Below are 16,868 nucleotides of genomic sequence, written 5' to 3'. Positions count from 1 at the left end.
GTCTCTGGGCAGGTTTGCTGTTTGGCTATAGAGTGGTAGATCTGGGTCACCAAACATTTTGTGTAGGGTGCCAGCAGCATTACCTGGCTTCCAGGATCGCTGAGGTTCACAGTGTCAGTGTGATACAGTTCTCCTGGGCTAGCAGCAGTGCAGAGGTGAGCTCACAGCTGTGAGGGAAGGAGGGGTTTGCAGCATTAGCATGCAAATCTGCCAGGAAGGAACAACAGGATTGTTGCCTTGGCACAGGCCTAGTACAGAAGTGTGGAAGGTGGATGTTTGTTTTCAGTCAGCCCTGGTCAGAAGCGGGGATTGACCAGTATCAAGTTGCTGCCTTGGACCCTGCACTGTTAGTCCTGGATGCTGGTTTGTGTCTGAGTAGCTTTTGAGAACTGTGGCCATTTCTTGGGGGAGGTTCACATCCATGGATGCTTGGCTTTGCACTTTGCTGTCAGCTTCCCATCAAAAATTCCCCTGTTCCTTGTCCACGTTTCCTTTCTCTGCCTGGGTAATTGAGAGAAAGAGATACAGCCTCTTTTCTCCTCCCAGTAACAGCTTGTTCCCAGGAACGTTTGTTTTCCATTTCCTGAACTTCATCCTGCAGTCTGAGCCTGGCAAAGCTTGAGCACGTGCAAAATTGCCCTTTTGGTTTGAGGAAGCTTATTCTGTCCTGCCACTGGTGCAAGGGGCGTCTCTTACTCTAGAAGAACCACCTGATGGCAGTTACAGTGAAGTATGACTTGTTGACAGTGAGAAAACTTCATGTGGGCATTGATAGTGAGCAGTTCATACTATGGCTTTGTTCACAGGTATGGAATTTGGTCCATTCTCTGGAGCCTGAGGGTGAACATAGATCTTCTGCCCAAGGAGCAACTTGCAACATCAGTCTGAAACTGTTAATTTAGAGTCTGGGGGGAGTTATTCCACCTAACTGCAAGGGAAACTAGCAGTGGTATCTGGCCTGTTGAATCGGGGAGGGGGTGGAAGTGGGGGAAGAAGATACATGATAGATGTTAGAAAACACAAAATTAAAACTGATTTGCTCTTCTCTCCGCACAGGCTGCTTTGACTTTAACATCTTTATCTTTTTTTTTCCTCTAGTAATATTGAGAGGATTACCTTTGTTGGCCCCTCGGTGGTTACTGTGTGATTTTACTGTTATTAAATCTATTGTAAACTGCTTCATTATTCCCGACTCAAATTCTCTCTTTCCTCTAATCCTCCCACCGCCCTTGCAGCAATCCTGTAGCACGGACCCTCAGGAAGTCCGGGAGCGGGCCACGGTCTTGCAGACTAAATTTGAAGACCACGTTCACTCCAGCGAGGGGACTGTCCGGTGGGCAAAGAAAGGTCAGTGTGTTTCTGTTCAGCTTAATCCAGAAGGGCTTACAAAAGCCCCCAAGGTTTTCTTCTGGGGGGAGAGCTTCGGGGGAAAGGCCTGGAAGAAACATTTTGGGGCCATTGGGCTCTGGGGGGGGTTGAGATGAGCCCAGAAGGCTTTGTGATGATATTAAATGTCAATTTCTTGCATTCCCATTTTACGTGCAAATGAGGTTTAAACTTGGCTTTCAATAGGATTCACATCCACGAGCTCTGACCCGACTGCATGAGCGAATAGATTGTGTTATGCTGGGGAGGTCATGGGTGACTTGCTTAAGCACATCCTGGTCCAACACTCCTTAGATGCTTTCAGTTTACACCAGGGATGAATTTGAAGCCTGTAAGACAGGATGCCTTGGGAGCAGCTCTTAACAGGCAAGGATCTCAAACTAAAGGTTGTTGTGTGGAATGGGAGAAAAATGAGAGAATGGGGAACAACTCAGAAAGGCAGAAAGGAGAAAAACGGGGATGGATTTAATAACTGCAGCCAGGTGCAAATCTGGGGTTCTGGGATTTGATTTCTCATCTTTGCCAAGCACTTGTCACTGAGCAGTACAAGGAACTTCTCTTCTGCTTCTCAATTTGGACAATCCAGAGGAAGGCAGATTTGGAGGAAAGATGACAAACTTGCTGGGAATGTTGTAGGAAAACAATCACCAAGCACTTTCCTGACAGGAGCCAAAAAACTGGTGCAGCTTAAGCACCCCTCTTCTGTGTACTGTTCTGTTGCCCAGTAAGGCTGACCTGGGTGTAGTTAATGTTCCAGGTACATGAAGATCACATTGATCTGTGTCAAATCCTGCTGTCTGTGCTTGTATACAACTCCTGTTGTTTTCTCTTCTGCAGCATTTCCAGTTAGGTTTGGATGAGAGGGGGCCTATTGTGATGAATTTTAATGGTCTACATCATTTTTGCTTACCTGCTGTATGTGCATGCGCACAAGTGTCCCATACATGCTAAACTGCATAAATTGCATACTGAGGGGTCCAAAACCACATGGGGAAATTGGCCTTTGAGATGTGCACTGTCATCATAGGAACTGGTTAAGGGAAGGCTGTTCTCAAGATAGAAGTGAAGGTAAACATTAAAATTGTTTGGCATCCTGAGAAGTGATGGTTCAAGAGGTCAAACGTGCTGGGTTTTTTCTGCATGTTGTACTAACTTGTTAGGTGATGACACAGCAGAAAGACTAATGCTCATTCTACCTGCTTACCCCAAACTGTTCTGCATGCTTTTAATGGTGCATGGTTGTACTGATATACTTGAAATCCTACTGTTTCACTTTGCTCTACCCCCTGCCACTGCATGTCACTGTAGTGATTCTTGCACACACACACACACGCACACACTCCGATAGTTGCAGAGCTGTTTTTTTTTTCCTCAGAGCTTTGTAGTACCTTTCTCCTACAGTGAAAGTGTTAGAAGCTGCAACACAAGTGGCTTGCACCCATTTTCAGGTTGTGTTGTGCTACTTGAATGGTGTAATTGCTTTTACAGCTGCACTTCTAAGTCCTCAGTCTCAAAGCATGTGACTAATATGATCATAATCCTTGATTCTGCATGGATGAGCTTCTTGTTGCTCCCCTGGGATTCCTTATACCCCGTGCAAACTTCTAACCTAAACTGGCTGGTGTAGAACAACCAAATGGCTCTGCTTACCCTTGGAAAACCTCTGTGGTTTCTTTGTACAGCGTATGTCACTGTGCACACACATCCACACACACACTTGTTGCTCACCTCAGCACTAGGACTTCTTTAGCCATGGACAAGAAGTGCAGAAAATAGATCAGGAAGTGCTGAAATGTTGTGCATCCCATTTATCTCGTACAGGAGCACTCCACCTCTTTTTCCTACTCTTCTATCTACATATGCAAATTTTCCACTGCTGAGTGGCTTCCATAAGCCCCCTCTTTCTCCCCTCAGCGCCAGGCATCATGAATAATTAACATGGCAGCTGGCTTTTGCTTTCATGGCAGACAATCAATTGGAAGCTGTGCCAGAGATGCATTTGTTTCTCTCTCTTTTTCTCTTTTTCCCTGTTTTCTGACCTAGTCAATGTTAATAAGCAGTGTTTTCACTGCAGCCTGCTTTCAAAAGGCGAGTGGCTCCCTGCCCGCTCACCCCTTCTGCCTCTTGGCCCCCTATTTTCCAAACTCAAATCAAATGGTTCACTGAAGGTGCTGCCCTTCAAACTTGATTGACGATCAGCAGTGAGATGGGTGGGAGGAGGGGTATGGCTGGGCCTTGCTACCTGAAGGACAAATCTCATGAAGCACGGAGCCCCTTTTGGGAAAGAGAGGACTATTTGAGGAGTTGCATGGTGATAGGTACTCCATTTTGGACTCAAGGGACAGGTAGAGCTCGGGGGACTCTGATCCTTCATGCCACTGGGGTTACAGTAAGTGATAGGACAAGGGGGAATGGTTTTAAATGGGAAGATGGTAGATTTAGATTAGATATTAGAAGTTCTTCACTATGAGGGTAGTGAGACACTAGAACAGGTTGTCCAGAGGAGCTGTGGATGCCCCATCATTCAGTGTTCAAGGCCAGGTTGGATGAGGCTTGGAGCAACTTGTTCTAGTGGAAGGTGGCAGGGAGGTTGGAAGTGGATGAGCTTTAAGGTCCTTTCTAACCCAAACCATTCTGTGATTCTGTGAAACCCTGTTTGTCTCCTCCATGTTTCCCCATTTTATAGCCACTAGTTGAGTATTCTGCCTCATTTTTTCTGGTCTCAGCCCCTGTGTCTGTACAGGGGCAGCAGAGTTACAGGAGCCCACTACTATGGCACGATGCTTGAATCCACAGCAGTTTTGATGCATGCTTCCTCCCTGTTCCCACATGCCTTGTGCACTGGCAAAATGCCTCCACCAATTTATCCAGCTGTGTGGCTGAGGCTGCACTCCGGGGCCAGCGCTGGGAACTGGCTGCCAGCTGAGAGCATGGTGACAGGTTATGTCACCTGTCTCACTTTCGTATCTCGTTCCCCTCGTGTCCCCTGTTGAAAACAACGTCACTCCAACCTATCTAACCTCCATCAGATGTAGTGTGCTTTTTTTTTTAATTTCCACACTTAGATTTTTTTGTAGGAAAGTGGGGATGCATGGGTGGAAAGGACCAACCTAAATCCACTCACATGCGTGCAAGTCTGAATCCCACTACAGGCCAGTATACATTGCCTTAGACTTATATTGGCATGGCAAAACCAGTAACAGCTCAGACAGTTTGCTCCTGTGGCATTGAGATGGGGTACCCTTTATGTGAGTTATGGTGTGACCAGCACTGTTTCCAGTCTTTCTGAGTTCTTTTCATAAAGCTCTATCTCATTGATTATAAAATTATGACAGAATTTCAGCTTTAAAAAAAAAAAAGCTAAAATTGCACATAAAAGCTGTAAAACAGGACTCTGGCAAGACTGAGAGGGCTGAAGACCTAATAGTAAAGATTTAAAAAAGAATCACTCCCACAGAGATCTTCATTTGAATCTCATGGTGCTGTGGTGAACATTAGTAGCTCTGAGCTCCTCAGAGGTCAGACAGTTGCAGGAGCTGAGGTTTTGACCTGCAGGTATGGCAGGGTTGTTAGCTCAGCTTTGGGTTAGTGTCCTGCAGCTTGCTCTGGCTTTATGTGCTCTGACTCAGGACTGGATCTCACTGTTGTCTGTCAGGACTTTGGGAAGAGTGGGGCCTTTGACACTTTGATTCTCTAACTCTGATCAGGGGAGTTAGTACCAGCAGCCTTTCCTGCCCAAAGAACTGTGGACGTGAGCTCAGCCTTCATAATAACAGGATCTTTAGTATCAACCATTTCGAATGCTGTGAGAAAGACAGCTATATTGGCTCCAACGGGACCAGAGTCAGAGCGGGAGCAAGTTCGTATTGTTTCTTTTGAAGAGTTACACCTTCTCATAGCAGGTGAATTGGACCAATAACTTTATGGGGAAAAAAAAGCAGCAGAATAGTTTTTTGAGAGCATTTGAGCTGGTTTATAAGCCCTCAGAAGCATGACCTTTAGATTAGGCATGGAGATGAAGTATCTGGAATTTAGCATTCTCTTTTTGGGAAAACATGGGTCTCTTGCTGCTCAGATGCCTCCAAGAGTAACATTGTGAAATTGGGAAGAAGGTGCAAAAAACTCAATCTTTTCTTCTCATCGATTGGGAAAAGGAGTTCACTTTACTCAGTAAACAGAGCTTTGATGGATTCCCTGGGTCCTTCCAGGAGCTGATCTGCTAAAATGACATTTTTATTACTGTTCATAAACTCCAATCTCTGGCTGCTGCCAAGAGATTAGACATAAGCTGTGGGCAAACTTGCTGGTCCAGTGGCTCAACAGGCAAGGGCAGGAGAGGTTAGAGTTTAGAGCTCACTGCTGTCAGGGGTTGAGAGAGAGAGAATGATGTAGGTGGTGGATGGAGTGAGGGCTGGGGGGGGGGGGGGGGGGGGGGGGGCGGGACACAGGAGTTTTAGCAAGCAGAAAGGCAGCAGAGAATTGAAGGGAGGTATTTTCTGAGCTGTAGAGTTTCCCTACTAAAAGTCCCTCTGTTCCCCATAGCAGAGAGGACAGCCTGGGTGTAGCTAATGTTCTGGGTATGTGAAGAGCAGTGGTAGTGTTCATATTAGTGGATGATCGACTTTAGAGCAATGAGCCCTGAGGGAAGGGCATTACAGGAATATAAGGATGTGAATCAAAATTTGCATGCTATTCTATTACTTTTTTTTTCCTTTTGAGAAGGTGAGCTCTGTTCTCAGTGTGATGATGAGTCAGGAAATCCAGCTGGCTCTTGGATATTATAAGGGACTAGCTAGTAACTGGTGAAAAATGCACGGACTACTGGGACTGTAATATCAGAGGACTCTTCCTATGCCATCTCCATGCTTCTTTTTCCCTCTCTTCATCCCTATCTCTCCATTCCTTCTCTCCCCTTATCTGCTACCACTGATGTCAATGACTGTTCCTGTGAGATGTACTAACAGACATCACCCTTCCTGGCAGAAGAGGCATCCTTGCAAGAGGCAAACCTAATGCAACTTAACGTAGCTTTGTTTCAGTTCCTAACACTTCTCCACCACCTACCTTCTCCTTTCAGGATTGTATTGGTGCTATACAACCTTCACAGATTTTTAACATACCAACTTTTTCTACCAGCTGCTGACCAGAAGGTGTCCCAAAGGACAAGACCAATGTCATTTCAGCTGGAACAGCTGAATCTTTAAGTATATATATATATAAAAATGCAGTAGCAAACAGAATTCACTCTTTTTTTTTTTTTTTTTTTTTCCCCCTCCCCTCAGCACTGCAGTCTTTCCTTTGTGCCTATACCACCTATCCCAGGAACCTCAAGCACATCTTCCACATCAAATCTCTCCACCTGGGTCATTTGGCCAAGAGCTTTGGCCTGAGAGATGCACCCCAGAACCTGACTGCTTTTCCAGCTGCAGGCTCAAAGAAGAAAGCCAAACCAAGACCAAAAAGGTAGGCCAGATTGATGTTTCTGAGCTGAGGAACACCACATGACAGACTGTGGTGTGCTTTGCTCCTCAAGGTGATGGTGCTTGCTGCAGGAATCCTAGAGTGGTTTGAGTTGGAAGGGACCTTTCAAGACCATCTAATCCAATGCTGCTGCCATGGGCAGGTCATGTCTGACTGTTCCAGAGAGGCTAAATGACATTGACCCATTGGTTTAGGTTGCATTGCTCTCTGAGCTGTTGCTTCATTCCTCTTTTTCTAATAGCTTTAGAGAGCCTAAAAATTACATTTATTAAACCAGCTTGGTTGAATATTTGAGTGGGAATTCAGATGCTTTTTTCTGAAGGAAGCTGCTAAGTGTGGAAGTGCACTTACACTGACTAGCCTGGGTTTTGCTGTAGCTTTTCTATTGTCTGATCACTTGAAAAATAACATCTCCTGTGAGTCTTATGAGCAGGAACAGCCTAGTTTTTATTTATTTATACTTCACTGAAGAGCTACCTTGAAGGATGAGGAAGGGTACAGGCAATATTCCAGAGCAAAGAATGAGACTTCCCATATATTGATTCTCTTTCTTGCACAGGTCATGGTAGCTAGAGCTCCAGCAGCAGTTCTGTTGTCAAGGCCAAGCACCTCCATAGTAGAAACTGCCAGATTTTTTTCCATTCATATGCCCACTTCCAGTTGCATGGTCCTATGGAGAGCTATGATCCCTGGCTCAGGATCAGCTGCACAGCAACTCTTTGTCCTCATCCCTCTCTAGGGAAAGCCTCTCACAGATACAGTTGTGCCTATAAGTACTTGCTGTTGGTGTAGGGCATGTGATGATAAAAGCATCAAGGAAATAGCAGAAGAATTAGTATTTTCACTTCTCTAATATGAAGTTGACTGTCCTGCACATGATGAGCAAGGCTGTATAAGTGCTAATTTATCTCACAAGATGGTTTCTTCTTTCCTGGCCTTGACAAATACCACTGCATCAGAAGCAAAATGTGTGTTTTACTATCTTTAAAGGCCTTCTGTGGCCTCCAATGGCATTTTTTTATCACCTTTTCTTACACTAGACAGCCAGTCTTTTGTAGCCTTTCTCCTGCACTTTCACCAAAGGTTTCCTGGCTGTCAGATTTGCAATGGGACAAATGTGTCCATTCTCTCTCACAGTGTTCAGCTGCAGCTTGGACTGCTTGTTCTTCTCCCTATGAAGACATTAGCTTAGTGCCTGAGAGAAAAGGGGAAGACTGCAGTGTATTTTATTTTGTTATTAATCGTATGAATGACTAGTTATGTAAGTACAAGCCCACATCAGAAGGCAGATCTGTTGGTAGAAATGATCCTCCTACAGACTTGGTCACTGCTGCCTGTGGATTTAAGTAGTTCTGCTGAAAGCATTTCTGCAAAATCCCATGGGATATTTCTAAGAAGAGTCTGTAGCAAACCTAGAGTTACAGCTCTGTCCTCTTTGGTGTGTGGACAGGGCTGTTTGGAGTACTCATTTCTTGTGTTAAGAATTTGAGGCTCCCTGATGCTTCTGGAGGAGCAGAGTCCTGAATCCTCTTCTCCACTTGAAATGGAGCTAAAGATGCTCAGTACATCTGATCCTAGTTACTTTGAGTTGGTTCCACAGGATGGATAATCCTCCCTTTTGAGATTATAACATTAAGGGCTTGCTGCCTTCCCTAGCACAGTGGCAGGATACAAACCTCTGGCTTGGCAGGAGAATCACTGCAATAATTCAAAGGAGGAAAATCTTTTTTCTTTTATCAGTACCAGTTGTGACTCCTTACATGTAATTGTTACTGCAAACTCCATTAGCAACCATTAACACACTAATCCACATAATTGTTCCTGGGCTGGTGACATCTCTCGCACATGTACATATCTTGGGGGGGGGGGAAGAGAAGGAGAAGGGATTTTAAAATAAGAAGTTGGAGCCCACATTGTCCTGCTTTGAGAAGCCACCAGGGACAGGCCACTGATCTGCCTCCTGCTTCAGCTGACCCTCACCAGCAGATGGGCAACAGGATGGGAATGCCCCTGTGAGCAGGGGATTTAACGGAGCTTTATTTCAGGAAGAATAGCCTGATTAGCCGATAAAGAGCATGTAAGATGGTATGGGGTGGGCTTTGATGTCTTGCTGGCCCAGCAGGGTGTCAAGCTATGACTGACAGTAGCGTGTCATAGGATTACTTGGCCTGCAACAATGCCTCTCTCTGTTCCTATGATGTTGCTACTCTGTTAGAGCTACTTTTTCCCGTGTTAGGAACCTCTTTTAGACAGAGTTCCTCCTCCCCAAGTCTTCATCCTATTATAGTACAGACAAGCTCAATATACAGTAGGTAGTTTATGCACAGGACTTGTAGGGTTGGGGGATGTGGAGGTGTTAGAACAAATGGTCTGAAAGTGATTTGAAAGCTCATTTGCACGTGGATCAAATAATTGCAGCTCAGGGAAAGTGGGCAGACTTTGCACAGGTTCATCATGGCTCAAGCACCAGATTTCCATTCCAGGAGCATCTGGAAAGTTAAGACCCTGCAGAAACAGCCAAAGTTGTGACGTGCAACAATTGTTCTTGCCTGTGAACCTTGTTTCTTATCAACTTTCTTTGTGTGTGCTTAAAAAAAACCACCCCAAAATGGAGAGAAGATAACATTAGTATTTATAGGATAGTTTAGAAAAAGTGAATATAGATTCATATTCAATCTCCACTAGCATACATTCAAGATAGTGCTGTTAACTTGCAGAGGAATGCTTTTGATTTCACACTCAGAATTTAGCCTGCCATTTAGAAGACAAATGGCTTTTAATTGTAAAATGCAAGGCTTGAAATTATAATAGCATAGTCACAGAGCAATCTTTTTAATTATATTTCCTATGTGATACTGTGAGTGATGGTTGTCGTATTACACATTGTCTCCAGACATCCGATACTTGTTTTTAATCAGTCTGCTCACTAAAGCCTCATCTCTCAGCACCTGCCCAGAGAATAAAGAACAGGCAGTCCAGGTTGAAAGTGGGGTAAAGGCAATCATTAAATGTTTCCTTAAGAGGACAAAGAAAACTCTTCATTTCTTTTGAAGTCTCCTTTTGTGCTTAGCGCCTCCTTAGAGAGCCTGCTTGGGGAAGGTGAGGCAGGAAAACAGAGACCCAGGTGTGTGATGGTTCAGTGCTGAAATGTGGAAGCAGCCCTCTCCTTCTGAACGCCCATGTACAATTTTCATGTATTTTTTAGATCTCTTTGTGCAAACCAGCTGTCCCCTCAGCTGTGGTGGTTCTTGCAAAACCCCATCTGAAGATGGTAGATAATTGCTCATGATTTGTTTTGAAAGTCAAAATGCTGCATTTAGGTAAGAGGTGAGCGCATGAACCAGATACTGTGTATTAAGTTACAGTAGTACATCAGCTTAGTAAGTGTCCGGGCTCATGCTTATACTGAGGGGTAGACATAAGGAAGCTGATCCCACTTCCATTGAGGGATTAACTGTCTTTCGTTCACTGCAGAGAAGCAGCATGCACAGGAAGTAGCTGACATGCCAGATAGACATGGGTTTTGACTCATTCACAATGCAGATGCCAAAGACCTATTGCCATTCCACCAAGCATCCCTGTGCTACTCAATCGTTTGCATTTTGGGTCGGTGGGATTTTATGAAATTCTGTGGTGACTGATGGTCTGTTTTCTCCTTTTGAACTCTGGAAGGCTGGTGTATGTCCCCAGGGGGTTTTGCTGTGGTGAGGAGTTGCAACTTAATTTGCTCTGTTTGTGAATTCAAGCCCTTACAAAGAAAGAAAGAAATCTTTAAGTTCAGTAGATTCTGTTGAACTCATTGCGACGGGATTTCTCTGATGCCAGAAATGCTCAGAAAGATTGAATATACCTGTGAGTATCACATCTATTCATAGTTGCTATAGTATGTGCAAAAAGAGAGTGTAAAAATTAAGGGGTAAATCCCCTCATGCTTCAGAATTTAAGTCCAGCCCTTAACTAAAACAGCATCAAGAAAAAGTGTCCAGGATACTTCCGTTTGAAGGAATTTATTTACATCATTAATACACTGCTATTGCTCTGAATATGGAGATCATCATGCCCCAAAGGTTTTGGCTGCAAGATTATTGTACTAATTCTTTCTTCAGCATTTAGTGGTCAGATAGAATTAGACTCCTGCTGGGAAATGTATCTTGTAACCCTGTGTGTCCTCCTTTGTATGGTAGGGCAGCAGCCTCCTTTGGGTGAAAGCTAGCAGCCTCTTACCTTCTGTCTTACCTCGTATATTTGATTCCACTTTTGAACACCTTGGCACTGACAGTTTTGGAAAGACTAATGCTTCTATTGACAGGGCATGCGAATCAAGGCTGCAGCTGGGTCTCCCTGCACAGCAATTGTATAATCATTAGAAGCAGTTTCCCTGCCAGTTTTTGTGTGCCATTTATAGCTTTCCTAATGTCACTTAATTAGTCAAAATGCAAGTTTGGAATTCTGCCTACTGGGAATTTCCCTTGGTTTGGGCAGTCTGCTCTAGAAAGCCAGACTGGAGCTCAGGTAAGAGCGTGTATTCGTGGACTGGAGTGCAAATTGACCCAAAAATTAGAGTAAGAGCCATGGCTGTTGTGGAAGGAAACATCACTGTCAGACCTTGTTAAGGCAGTTCAGGGAAACAGATGAGTCCTGCTTACCGCACCATGATGTTATAAAAAAAAATCCTACCATGAGGTTTTGTAATTGTAAAATCCATCTGATTGATACCTGCATACAGCAATACCTTTTATTAGTGTCCTCTTTCACCATGGCTTCAGCACAGAGCCTTTGACCAAAATAGTAGAGCTTGCACATGGAGCTGGAAAACTTCTGTGCTGTTTGGTACACACCAAAAAATGATCAGCTCTCTCTAATTGAAATATATACTCTCCTTTAGCGTAGGAGAGAGCCTGACAGAAGCAAGGATCCTGGGAGGTTCCCAGCCTCCCAGAGCTGCTTTTGTCCTTTCCCTGCAGGGTGAAGACCAAGGGATGGTAATGAAGCTAGAGGGGGGTGGGTTGTCTCTTTATGTGTAGCTGAAGTACAGTTCACTTCAGTAGGGGTAAGGTGGGCTTTACTGTTTAGCACATCTTGGTATGAAGTAAGCTCTGATGGTTCTGGAACAGCACTTGATGCTCAATTCTGACTAGGTCATAATTTTCCTTGAACTTCTTAAGCTAGGGTTTGCATGAGCTGGTACAGAGTACCTAGGCCATCTGTTGACTTGTCGAGAGCAGTGTAGGATTGCTGATGAATTTCTTGCCCCCACCCCACAAAAAAAACAGCAACAGAAAATCCAAACCCAAACAGGGTTGCATTGGCTGCAGATGGTTCATCCAATGCTATAAGTAGAAAAAGCAGGTGTTGCAGCAGCCTTGGACCAGAGGTAACCCAGCTCTGCTACTGGCACAACTTCAGAGAGCTGTTGGAGATGCTGTCAGGCAGATTGATAGTGCGATCCATGTTGAAATGTTTTCTGATAAATGAAACAGCCTACTCTTGCCTGCTCCAGAGACACACCATGAGTTCTGGGACTATGTGTCAGAACTTAATACTCCTCCTTCCTCAGCTGGAGAAATTTGGGAGCCTTTGGTCACCACAGATGCTGTGTGTTGGTTAAAGATTGCTGTACTTGCTGCACTGTGTTGCACCAGCATTTCACACAGCTCAAGACAAAGGAACAGACAGCAATGCCAACCAAGTTGAAGGAGACATCTCTGAGAACAATCTCACCCACCATTTGGGTAATAAGACTAGCAGAGGCATCTTCTAAGCCATCGAAAGATACCAAAGAGCCACACATATATGTGAACCACTATTCTGGCATGCAGGATTTTTTGGCTTGGAGATCAGTTTGTGATTCAGGTCTCTTGACAAAGCAGGTGTGTCAATGAAACACAGAATTTTGAAGTGAACATGCAAAATGGTGTCATACTCTTTCATTGTTTTACTGCTGCCACTTGGTCCTTTCACACCCCAATGTTTGAGAGTCTCAAATCCAGGATGATGGTTTGCATATTGTGATGAATTCAGTCTGATGAGATCAGCTGGTGAAACTAAATAGTTCTTACAATCTTACCAATAATGTGTGGGAGATGAGCGGGATGTTACATAGAAATATAACAGCTTGTGTATGCTTTTCTTCTGTTCGTGACTTGGAGCTGTCCATGGGATCCTCAAAGCTTACTTCAGTGTACTTGTCTTGGGGGTGTCTTTTGCCATAGTATTATAGTCCTAGTTACTCTACCATCTTGTTGCTAGTGATTGTGAAATTCAGTGGATGGTGTCTTCAGAGCTTGCAAAGCCATCAGTCGCCCACGGTGCATGGAAGTCACAAGCTGAGTGCGTTGAAGGTGTGTTATATGTAAGCTAGGTGAGACTTCTGTGGTGAGAACAGAAGACAAAGCTGGAAACAATAGAGAGGATTGCAGGTTAATCACCTGTGCAAGTATTGACCTGCTTGGGTTTTTTGCCTTGTTTTGCCTTGAATCTTTTCTGATATGCCTGAGCAAAGCAAAGAGTTGAGAGTCACGTAGCCAGAGAGACCGGTCCAAATCATTCAGGTTTCCTCTGAGGTTGGGCAGCATCAGCCTTGAGTTCACTGAGTTGGGCAGCACTGTGGCTCCTGAGTGAGATGGGGAAGGGGAGCAGTGTGCTGGAAGTGGCTCTGTAGGTGGAGGTAGAAGGAAACTGAAGCAGGGGAAAGAAGATTTTATTCTCTTTCCTTCCCTGGACACTTTTTGGTTCTTCTTTCTTCCAGATGCTCCTCTCCTGCCTTTTCATCATTCAGAGAGGCATTTAGCAAGATTCACAAGTTTCTCATGTTTAAAGAGTGAATAAAATTATTCCAGTTTTCTGAAGGAGGGCAAAGCTTTATTGTCTTCAGAAGTTTCTCTCTGGCCTGGCCTTTCCCAGACTTAAGGATATAACAAAGTCATTTGGGGATAGTTTCTCTGTTTACTTATTGTCTCTCTGCTGAGGCTCTGAGTACCAGTTTCTGTGAGATTGCAGCTTAATTACAGATGTGCACAGATAGCTGTAAACCCAGGTCTTTTATTCCTTCCACTGTCTCTATTAGGAGGAGAGGAGGTTTCTTAGACCATCCCAAGCAATTACTAGGCTTTCTGCCTTCCATTCCTCACTGTGCAAAGTACCTTTCTCTCCCCTTGATAATGAGGCAGGTAGACCCTAGAGTGATATGGCTTTTGCCCTGTACCTCAGACATAAAGCCCAAAGCAGTGGTTGGTCTGGGGTTAAGCCTTGCAAATGAAGGGGTGATGTGTCCCCCACTTGAAGTTAGAAGGTGGTGCTTACTCATCTCTGCTGGCTGCTCTTGACTACTTACCAATTCCCATCTGTCTTTGATGGGAGTCCTGATATCCCGGTTCTGGCATAAAAGAGCAGTAGTCCAGTGGTGTTTCTGCCTGGCATCCAATATGTCACAGCACTCAACACCCAGTGTGCTGGACAGTAACTCAGGGAAGTCAGATCACTTGTGTTCAGGGACCAGTTCTTCCTAACTTGTATGTTGGGGCTGCTTTCTTTTCTGAGTTATGATTTCTCTATTCCTGTCTCATTTCCCCCCAGCTAATAAAAGTAGCTGTTTTCTCATCTGTTTGAACATTCCTTTCTCCTTTAAACCCTGCTGAAGTCTTGGCACTGTAGCACATTGGGATGGGTCACTCATTAGTGAATTTTTCGTCCCCTGCAAGTTCCCTTTAGCTGCACTGTTTTGTAATTCCCACTTAAATACTGACTGTGTTTGGAGGGAGGAATTTAAAGGGATGGGGATTTCTCTGTCCATTATCAACATGATGTGTTCTCATTAGGGCTCAATATAGTGTGATATCTAGACATGAGATCACAGAAAGAGATGCTGACAGTCCAGGTGTTTATCCAGTGATGGGAACATGGATTCCGTCTCTGTTGCAATTGCATCTTAAATTCACAGCCTTTCTGTGAAGCTTTTTTCCATAGTATCACCACATAACTCTCTTAAATCAGTGTCACACAAGCCTTTGGCAACAGGGAAAATGCAGCTATCCTGGGTTATGAGGTGGGAGGGTGGACATAAAGGGCAAAGAGATTAAATACCTTGCCCAAGGATGCTCAGGGGGTGAGTGTCAAGGTCTTGCTCTGTTCTCTTGGGCTTTGTCTCATAACCACAGGGCACCTTTCCTCACTGATGTTATCTTGGCTGCTTTGGCAGAGCCCCAGAGACTTTCACCAGTTGAGCAGAGAGGGGAATTTACAGATTTACAACAGGAATCAGAATCCAGCCAGGGATCCTGGCCTGGGGCATTTTTCCTGATGTACTGTCACTGCAGACTCTTGCTATTGCTGGTGGCTCTTCCATCTCATGGTTATGAAGGGCCTTGACAGCTGCTTTTCTTCCCTCAGCAATCGGCCCAGGTTCCACAGCACAGCTCCATTGATTTTTGTGGCCCTGGTTAGAGGGAGAAACCTCCCTTTTCCCTGCATCCTGGCTTTTCTGTGTACAGCTGATCACTACAGCAGGGGGTATTGATTTACTAATTGGGCAATGATTTCACCTGATTGATAATAAAGTGTTGGACATCCTCCCTGCTGAGCTGAAACTCAGCCCGGCAGCTACTGGTGGATTACTTGTCCTTTTGCAGCAGATAGTTCCCTGTTGTTAAGTAAACTGATCTGTTGCTTGGTAACCCTCAAATTACTGTAGTAAATGCTTGGAGACGCAATGAAAGTGTCAAACAGAAACTTTATCAAGTGATGGAGGGGGGTGAGCAGAGGATACAGCTGCATTATGAAGTTCTTGCAGCAGAGCTGGGCTGGTTGAGGGCACACCTTGGCCTGCCACCCACAGACTCTGTGCTGCTGGGGCTTGTGCCATTCAGGAAGGCAGTTGGACAAGGCACATCTGTTGTGGAGGTCCTGCAGGTACAGCTCTACCAACAGCACGTTTGCTTCATTAGCTGTATGGTTGCTTTTGAATTCATTCTGTCTTTTTGTCTCATTTCTGTGGGTTCAGGCTGGGTGGTAGCTGTGTGTCTTATTTCTCTGGTATGTCTGGTCTCTGGTCCTTCTGCTTGAACATTTAATTAGTGAGAGAATGGAAGCTACACTGAAGGTAGCAGAGTCTTCTTGCCTGTGTATTCCAGGCTTTCTCTTCTAGGGAAAACTGTCAGTGGTAATCATCACACCATCCTTTTTATCATTCTGATCCATCCTTCCAAACCCACTCCAGTCATCAAACCTACACAGAGGTAGGTGGAAAACAAGCTGTGGAAAAGGGGGCAAGCAAATACCCCAGATAGCCAAGAGTCTGCTTCCCTTGTCTTCGGCCTAATGAATGGGTTGATCTGTTGCTGCAGCCAATAATACTTCCTTCTCCTGTGATCCCCAGCCCGGTTCTGGACACCTGGAAGAACTATGCAAGGCAGTACTATATGGTGTCAACCTCCAGGACTGCTGCAGTCCATGTGTTATAAATGCACACTGGCATGAATGGGGGGCTTCTCTTCTGTTTCCTCATATTTACAGGGACAGATAGATTTCTTTTCACTCTTGGAAAATTTTGGGTTCTGTTACTGGTCTGTATTATAAAGAGGAGAGTGGGATGTGCAGACACCAAGAGTTGTGGATATTCCTTCTGCCCAGGACTATGGGAACATGGTAGGGAACGGTAGGTCCTGCGGCTTAAATGAGTGAGGGTGATAGCAGCATTGAGGATGAGATTCAGCCAAGGTTATAGAGCAGGGGCAGAACTTGTGGTGGAAAAATGCTGAGTAGGTTTTTATATTTATAGCTGGCAGTTTAGGGCTACAGGGAGATCCATGCTGGAGTTTAGTGGCTGGGCAGAATGCAGCTGCCTTTGCAAAAGCTGGTCTCTGGAGAGGGAGGCTGTAAGGTGCATGTGATGTCTGCAGGACACTGCAAGAAAAGTCTGTTGGGTTTAGACTCCAGACTTTTTTTTTGCTTGTTTGTGTGGTGGTTTTATGTTTTGAAGCTCTGGGAATCAGTTCTGTTTATAA

At 44.8% G+C, this 16,868-nt stretch overlaps 1 protein-coding gene across 1 annotated transcript in view; it reads left to right on the top strand.

The window, feature by feature from the left end:
• Positions 1-16,868, top strand: part of DDX31 (DEAD-box helicase 31) — a 48,369-nt gene that overhangs the window by 30,697 nt on the left and 804 nt on the right. Inside the window, exons 18-19 of the mRNA XM_057401594.1 lie at positions 1,236-1,347; positions 6,669-6,849. Coding sequence (XP_057257577.1) covers positions 1,236-1,347; positions 6,669-6,849 — 293 coding nt within the window. The remainder of the gene's footprint in view (positions 1-1,235; positions 1,348-6,668; positions 6,850-16,868) is intronic.

The sequence above is a fragment of the Pezoporus wallicus genome, unplaced genomic scaffold, assembly GCF_028554395.1.
Source record: "Pezoporus wallicus isolate ANWC-B61680 ecotype Strahan unplaced genomic scaffold, APGP_CSIRO_Pwel_v1 contig_8013, whole genome shotgun sequence".
Lineage (NCBI taxonomy): Eukaryota > Metazoa > Chordata > Aves > Psittaciformes > Psittacidae > Pezoporus > Pezoporus wallicus.
Note: the sequence above shows the minus strand (reverse complement) of the source record. Positions and strands in the feature narration are given on the sequence as shown.